At 38.2% G+C, this 7,500-nt stretch overlaps 1 protein-coding gene across 2 annotated transcripts in view; it reads left to right on the top strand.

Annotated features, from left to right (window-relative positions):
* LOC135110266 (uncharacterized) overlaps window positions 1-7,500 on the top strand; it is a 112,018-nt gene that overhangs the window by 64,003 nt on the left and 40,515 nt on the right. For both annotated transcript variants that reach the window (XM_064022397.1, XM_064022396.1), the window contains exon 2: window positions 4,670-4,761. In XM_064022397.1, the coding sequence (XP_063878467.1) occupies window positions 4,670-4,761 (92 nt within the window). The remainder of the gene's footprint in view (window positions 1-4,669; window positions 4,762-7,500) is intronic.

Raw genomic sequence — 7,500 nt, 5'->3', positions numbered from 1 at the left:
CACGCTTTTTTTTCTTTCTTTCTTTCGTTCTTTTCATTTTCCTTTCTTTTTTTCTTTCCTTTTTTTTCTTCCTTTCTCTCCTGATCTCTTTTCTCATATTATTAATTTATTTTATTAACCTTCCTTCTTTCCTTCCTTCCTTCTTTCCTTCTTGCTCCATCCCTCCCTCTTCCTTCCTTCCTTCTTTGTATTCTTCCTTCTTTTCTTTTGTTTCCTTCATCCTATCTATTCCTCACCTCCAATCATCTCTCTCTCTCTCTCTCTCTCTCTCTCTCTCTCTCTCTCTCTCTCTCTCTCTCTCTCTCTCTCTCTCTCTCTCTCTCTCTCTCTCTCTCTCTCAGGTAAATAAAATGGGGAAACCTCTTATTTGGAGAAAAGTTATTGGGAAACTCGACAATCAAGATGGAGGAAGAGGAGGAGGAGGAGGAGGAGGAGGAGGAGGAGGAGGAGGAGGAGGAGGACAAGTTTGAGGAGCTGGGAAAGAGGATGGGTGGTTGTGGCGCTGATAGAGGAGTAGGAAGAGGAGGACGAGGAGCAGAAAGAGGATGAGGAGGAGGAGAAGGAGGAGGAGGAGGAGGAGGAGGAGGAGGAGGAGGAGGAGGAGGAGGAGGAGGGGAAGTGATGTAAGAATAGAATATAAAACAGACAAATGTTAAGTAATAATAATGATGATTGTAATGATTAATAATAATAATAATAATAATAATAATAATAATAATAATAATAATAATAATAATAATAATAGACAAGAGAAGATGATTTTGATGAAAGGTACCAGAAGATATAAAAGGAAAATAATTAAAATACTATGAAATATATGAATAGATAACAAACAAACACACACACACACACACACACACACACACACACACACACACACACACACACACACACACACACACACACACACACACACACACACACACACACACACACACACACACACACACACACACACACACACACACACACACACACACACACACACACACACACACACACACACACACACACACACACACCCTACTCGTATTCCTGACCGTTTTGGAGATACGCCCAACATTCTTGACCTTTTCCTGGCCTCTAATCCTTCTGCTTATGCTGTCACCCTCTCTTCTCCGTTGGGCTCCTCCGATCACAATCTCATATCTGTATCTTGTCCTATCGCTCCAATCCTTCCTCAGGATCCCCCTAAGCGAAGGTGCCTCTGGCGTTTTGCCTCTGCTAGTTGGGAGGACCTGAGGAGGTATTTTGCTGATTTTCCTTGGAATGACTACTGCTTCCGTGTCAGGGACCCGTCTTTGTGTGCTGAGCGCATAACAGAGGTGATAGTGTCTGGCATGGAGAAGTACACTCCTCACTCTTTTTCTCGACCTAAACTTTCCAAACCTTGGTTCAACACAACTTGTTCTCGTGCAATACATGACAGAGAGGTGGCCCACAGAAGGTACTTCAGCCTTCCATCACCAGAATCTCATGCACTTTATATTTCTGCCCGGAACCATGCCAAATCTGTCCTCTAACTAGCCAAAACCTTCTTCATTAACAGAAAGTGTCAAAACCTTTCAAGATCTAACTCTCCTCGTGACTTCTGGCATCTAGCCAAAAATATCTCCAATAACTTTGCTTCTTTTTCTTTTATTTCAACCAGATGACACCATTGCTATCACATCTATCTCTAAAGCTGAACTCTTCGCTCAAACCTTTGCTAAAAACTCTACCTTGGACAATTCAGGGCATGTTCCTCCCTCTACTCCACCGTCAGACTACTTCATGCTACCTATTAAAATTCTTCGCAATGGTGTTTTCCATTCCCTTGCCGGCCTAAACCCTCGGAAGGCTTATGGACCTGATGGGGTTCCTCCTATTGTTCTCCGAAACTGTGCCTCCGTGCTTGCACCTTGTCTAGTAAAACTCTTTCAGCTCTGTCTGTCAACATCTACCTTTCCTTCTTGCTGAAAGTTTGGCTACATTCAGCCTGTTCCTAAAAAGGGTGACCGCTCTAATCCCTCAAACTACCGTCCTATTGCTTTAATTTCCTGCCTATCTAAAGTTTTTGAATCTATCCTCAACAGGAAGATTCTTAAACATCTTAAACACTTCACAACCTTCTATCTGATCGCCAGTATGGGTTCCGTCAAGGCCTCGCTACTGGTGATCTTCTGGCTTTCCTTACTGAGTCTTGGTCATCCTCTTTTACAGATTTAGGTAAAACTTTTGCTGTTGCCTTAGACATATCAAAAGCTTTTGATAGAGTCTGGCACAAAGCTTTGATTTCCAAACTACCCTCCCACGGCTCCTATCCTTTTCTCTGTAACTTCTTCTCAAGCTTCCTTTCTCACCTTTCTATTGCTGCTGTTTTAGACGGTCACTGTTCTTCTACTAGATCTATTAACAGTGGTGTTCCTCAGGGTCCTGTCCTGTCACCCACTGTCTTATTATTCATCAATGACCTTCTAAACCAAACTTCTTGTCCTATCCACTCCTACGCTGATGATACCACCCTTCACTTTTCCACGTCTTTTCATAGACGTCCAACCCTTCAGGAAATAAACAGTTTACTCAGGGAAGCCACAGAACACGTGACTTTTGATCTTTCTAAAATTTCTGATTGGGGCAGACCAAGCTTGGTATTGTTCAATGCCTCAAAAACTCAATTCCTCCATCTATCAACTCGACACAACCTTCCAGACAACTATCCCTTCTTCTTCAGTGACACTCAACTGTCCTCTTCTTCTACACTGAAAATCCTCGGTCTGTCTTTTACTTATAATCTGAACTGGAAACTTCACATCTCATCTCTAGCTAAAACAGCTTCTATGAAGTTAGGCGTTCTGAGACGTCTCTGCCAGTCTTTCTCACACCTCCAGCTGCTAACTCTGTACAAGGGCCTTATCCGTCCATGTATAGAGTATGCTTCACATGTCTGGGGAGTTCCACTTATACCACTCTTCCAGAAAGGGTGGAATCAAAGGCTTTTCGTCTCATCAACTCCTCTCCTCTAACTGACTGTCTTCAGCCTCTCTCTCATCACTACAGTGTTGCATATGTAGCTGTCTTCTACTGCTATTTTTATGCTAACTGCTCTTTTGATCATGCTAACTGCATGCCTACCCTGCTACCGCGGCCTCGCTGCACATGACTTTCCTCTTTCTCGCAAACTTATTCTGTCCACCTCTCTAATGCAAGAATTAACCGGTATTCTCAATCATTCATCCTATCTCTTGTAAATTCTTGAACTGTCTGCCTGCTTCTGTATTTTCACCTTCCTATGACTTGAATTCCTTCAAGAGGGAGGTTTCAAGACTACTGCAGACTATCCTTCAATTTTTTTACTACCACTTTGGACCCTTTTCTGGGACTGGCATCTCAGACACACACACACACACACACACACACACACACACACACACACACACACACACACACACACACACACACACACACACACACACACACACACACACACACACACACACACATCCACCAACGCACACTCACACACACAAAAAAAAACACATAAATAAGAAGATATCACGGAAATATATTTGTAATCTAAAAATAAGTTCTCTCTCTCTCTCTCTCTCTCTCTCTCTCTCTCTCTCTCTCTCTCTCTCTCTCTCTCTCTCTCTCTCTCTCTCTCTCTCTCTCTCGTTAGTAGTTAAAACATTCACTGAAATCAATGACTGTTGCATTCCTGTGATGTTTGGCTGCTGGGAAACATGTGCCTGATATTTGCTGTTATTATTATTATCATTATTATTATTATTATTATTATTATTATTATTATTATTATTATTATTATTATTATTATTATTATTGTTATTATTATTATTATTATTACTATTATTACTATTATTACTTCTATTATTTTACGTGTCAAAGTGAAGCTGTTTTATTCTCTCTCTCTCTCTCTCTCTCTCTCTCTCTCTCTCTCTCTCTCTCTCTCTCTCTCTCTCTCTCTCTCTCTCTCTCTCTCTCTCTCTCTCTCTCTCTCTGTATCTTTTGTCACTTCTTTCCTCTTTTACTCTTTTTTTTTTTCTAACTAATATTCCTTACGTCTTTTTTATTTTGTATATATATATATATATATATATATATATATATATATATATATATATATATATATATATATATATATATATATATATATATATATATATATATATATATATATAAATGTGATTTCACATTTACGTCACTTTTATCACTAATTCATCTCACGTTTCCTTATATTTTTTCTCATTTACCCGACATATATTTCACTTTTATTTGACATTTACGTCACGTTTATGTCTCATTCATCTCTCATTTATCTATTTTTTTATTTCCCTATTTTTCATATTTTTCTCATTCTCCTCACATTCATCTTACATTTTCCTAAATTTTTCTCATTCCCCTCATTTATTTCACGTTTTTTCTCGCTTCCCTCATTTATTTCACATTTTTTTCTCATTTCCCTCACATTCCCCTTACACTGCCCACACATTTTTCACATTTCCCTTAGAACTATTTAATATTGTCCTCATTTCCCTCACATTTCCCTCACATTTCCCCACCTTTACATTACATTACCTGACATTTCCATCACATGTACCTCACCTTTACCCCGCCTCTCCCTCACATTAGCCTCACACTGCCTTGGGCCTAATGAGCGCATGTGTTGCAGCATGTGGCGGCAAAGGAGGAGACTGGACGAGCCTGCCTTCAGTGTGTTGCTGCTGCTGCTCGTGCTGATGCTGATGATGATTGTGCCCTCAGGTGAGTGTATATATATATATATATATATATATATATATATATATATATATAGAGAGAGAGAGAGAGAGAGAGAGAGAGAGAGAGAGAGAGAGAGAGAGAGAGAGAGAGAGAGAGAGAGAGAGAGAGAGAGAGAGAGAGAGAGTCATGGATACAGGGTCCTTTAATTACAACCAGACAAGAACAATATCTATTTTAACAACCATACCCACGTATACACAGTTTCTTCCCCCTCCTCTTATTTTTTTCTCCTCTCTCTTGTCTTTCTTTCGCTCAGAATTCTTCATCATTATTCTCTCTTCCTTTTCTATTTTCTTCCTTTATTCCTAGAGTGAAATTACAAAGACAAGGATTTAATTTGCAAATGAGGCAAAGAAATAATATTTAAAGAAATAGATTCTTTATTCCTTAAAATGTTTATATATATATATATATATATATATATATATATATATATATATATATATATATATATATATATATATATATATATATATATATATATATATATATATATATATATATATATATATATATATATATATATATATATATATATATATATATATATATATATATATATATATATATATATATATATATATATATATATATAAGAGGGGCACTAACCTAAGGCAATAAAACTGTAATAAAACAAGGGCCGCTGAGGTGCCTGCCCCTGAACAGAGTCAAAAAGCGGTAGTGAAAAATTAGAGGATAAGTGTCTTGAGACCTCCCTCTTGAAGAGTTCAAATCATAGGAAAGGGGAAATACAGAAGCAGGCAGGCCAGAGCTCACCAGAGAAAGGGATGAATGACTGAGAATACTGGTCAACTCTTGCATTAGAGAGGTGGACACAATAGGAGTGAAAGAAAAGAGCCTTGTGCAGCGAGGCTGCGGGAGGAGAGAAGGCATGCAGTTAGGAAGTTAGCATGAAAATAACGGTAGAAGATAGCAAGAGATGCAACATTGTGGTGATGAGAGAGAGGCTGAAGACAGTCAGTTAGAGGAGAGTTGCTAAGACGAAAAGCTTTAGATTCCACCCTCTCTAAAATAGCGGTAGGGGGTGGAACTCCCATACATATGAAACATACTCCATGAAACGTCAGCATATTGAATTAGAAAGCATACATTTAATTTGCCAGCTAGGTCATTAACGTAAATGGAGAATAGGATGGGGCCAAGTGCTGAGCCTTGTGGAACCTCATAGTCTACATTTAGTTTCTTAGACAGTGTGTCAATCATGCGAACCGATTGTGTTCTGTCATGCATGTAACTATTAAACCAGAAGTTATCTGTATCAAGTTTAGTGCATTTACTTAAAAGAATTTCATGGTTAACGCTGCCAAAGGCTTTCGAGAGATCACACAGAGTCAAAATTGTTTCTGTTGGTCCATGTTGTCATATGTTTTATCAGTGGTGATAGTGAGAGCAGTTTCTGTTGATAGTTTTGACCGAAATCCCTGTTGAGTGTTAGATAGTAATTGAATAAGTTACACAAATTTAATTAGCTTACTAGTGACTACTTTTCTAATATTTTAGATACAATGGGTAATAGTGAAATAGGCCGGAAATTGCTTGGGTCACTAATGTCTTCACTTTTAAAAAGGGGAATTACAAGGCCATGTTTCCAGGCTGTGGGTAACACGCCCGTAACTTTAGAGGCGTTAATTATGCAAGTAATATAAAAGGCTATAATACAAAGAGCGTCCTTTATAAATTTCATAGGAATGCCATCACTGCCAACAGATCTGGTTTCATTAGGTCTTCTGTCGTGAGGACAGCAGTGTCAGTGTCTACAGGCTGAGGCCACCAAGTGCTGCCCTCACCAAAACCCCACAAGTCACATTTTCACAAATAGGATGTGGAACATTTTCACAATGGATGATTTCTTGAGTTTCATTATAAGTATTCTTACTAACATCTGCAAAATAAGAATTAAATTAATTGGCTTTGTCGATCCTACGTTATCAAAATTAGAGATATTGGAAATATCCTTGCTCTTAGGGACCATTTCTCTCAAGGTTTTCCATGCCTTTGTAATGTTGCCTTTATTGTTAAGAAATTCATCATGATAATATCGAGCTTTGCACTCAGCAGTCAGGATTGTGACGCGTTTCTCTTCCTGTTTATATTGTTCATGCAGATCAGCGTTATGTCGATCACGTTTAGGTTTACTCCAAAAGTGTTTCTAATGTTCAAAGCTTCCTGAATTGTTGGTTTGTCAATTATTTGAGTTAGCTTATTGCTCTTTATAATCTTAGATATTATGCTATTACTAGCAAGTAAGTTATCACTGAAATCACCCAAAATAAAGACTCTTATTCTTCATACTAATTAATCTAAACACGTCTTGTATGTATTCAAAAGAGAAAGAGAAAGAGAGGTAGAAAGAACTGTGAAAGGGGCAAGTTTGTTATGTAATAACAAAAGAGATGAAGAAAGGAAAGGAGGAGGAAAAGTTTACGGGAAAGAGAGAGAGAGAGAGAGAGAGAGAGAGAGAGAGAGAGAGAGAGAGAGAGAGAGAGAGAGAGAGAGAGAGAGAGAGAGAGAAAAGGAGAAAATTAGTTTGAGGGAAAGGAAGGGAAGAGATAAGGAGGAAGAAGAAGAAATCAGAAATCTTACGAAAGAAAAAATAAAAAGTAAGAAGGAAATAGAGAAAAGAAGACTACTGAAACCAAACGACGGAAAAAAGTGAAGAAAGAAAAAAAAGCAAAATGAAAACGTAAGAGGTAAAAGTGA

Source organism: Scylla paramamosain, chromosome 20 (genome assembly GCF_035594125.1).
Source record: "Scylla paramamosain isolate STU-SP2022 chromosome 20, ASM3559412v1, whole genome shotgun sequence".
Classification (NCBI taxonomy): Eukaryota; Metazoa; Arthropoda; class Malacostraca; order Decapoda; family Portunidae; genus Scylla; species Scylla paramamosain.
This window is presented reverse-complemented; position numbering and strand designations above follow the sequence as displayed.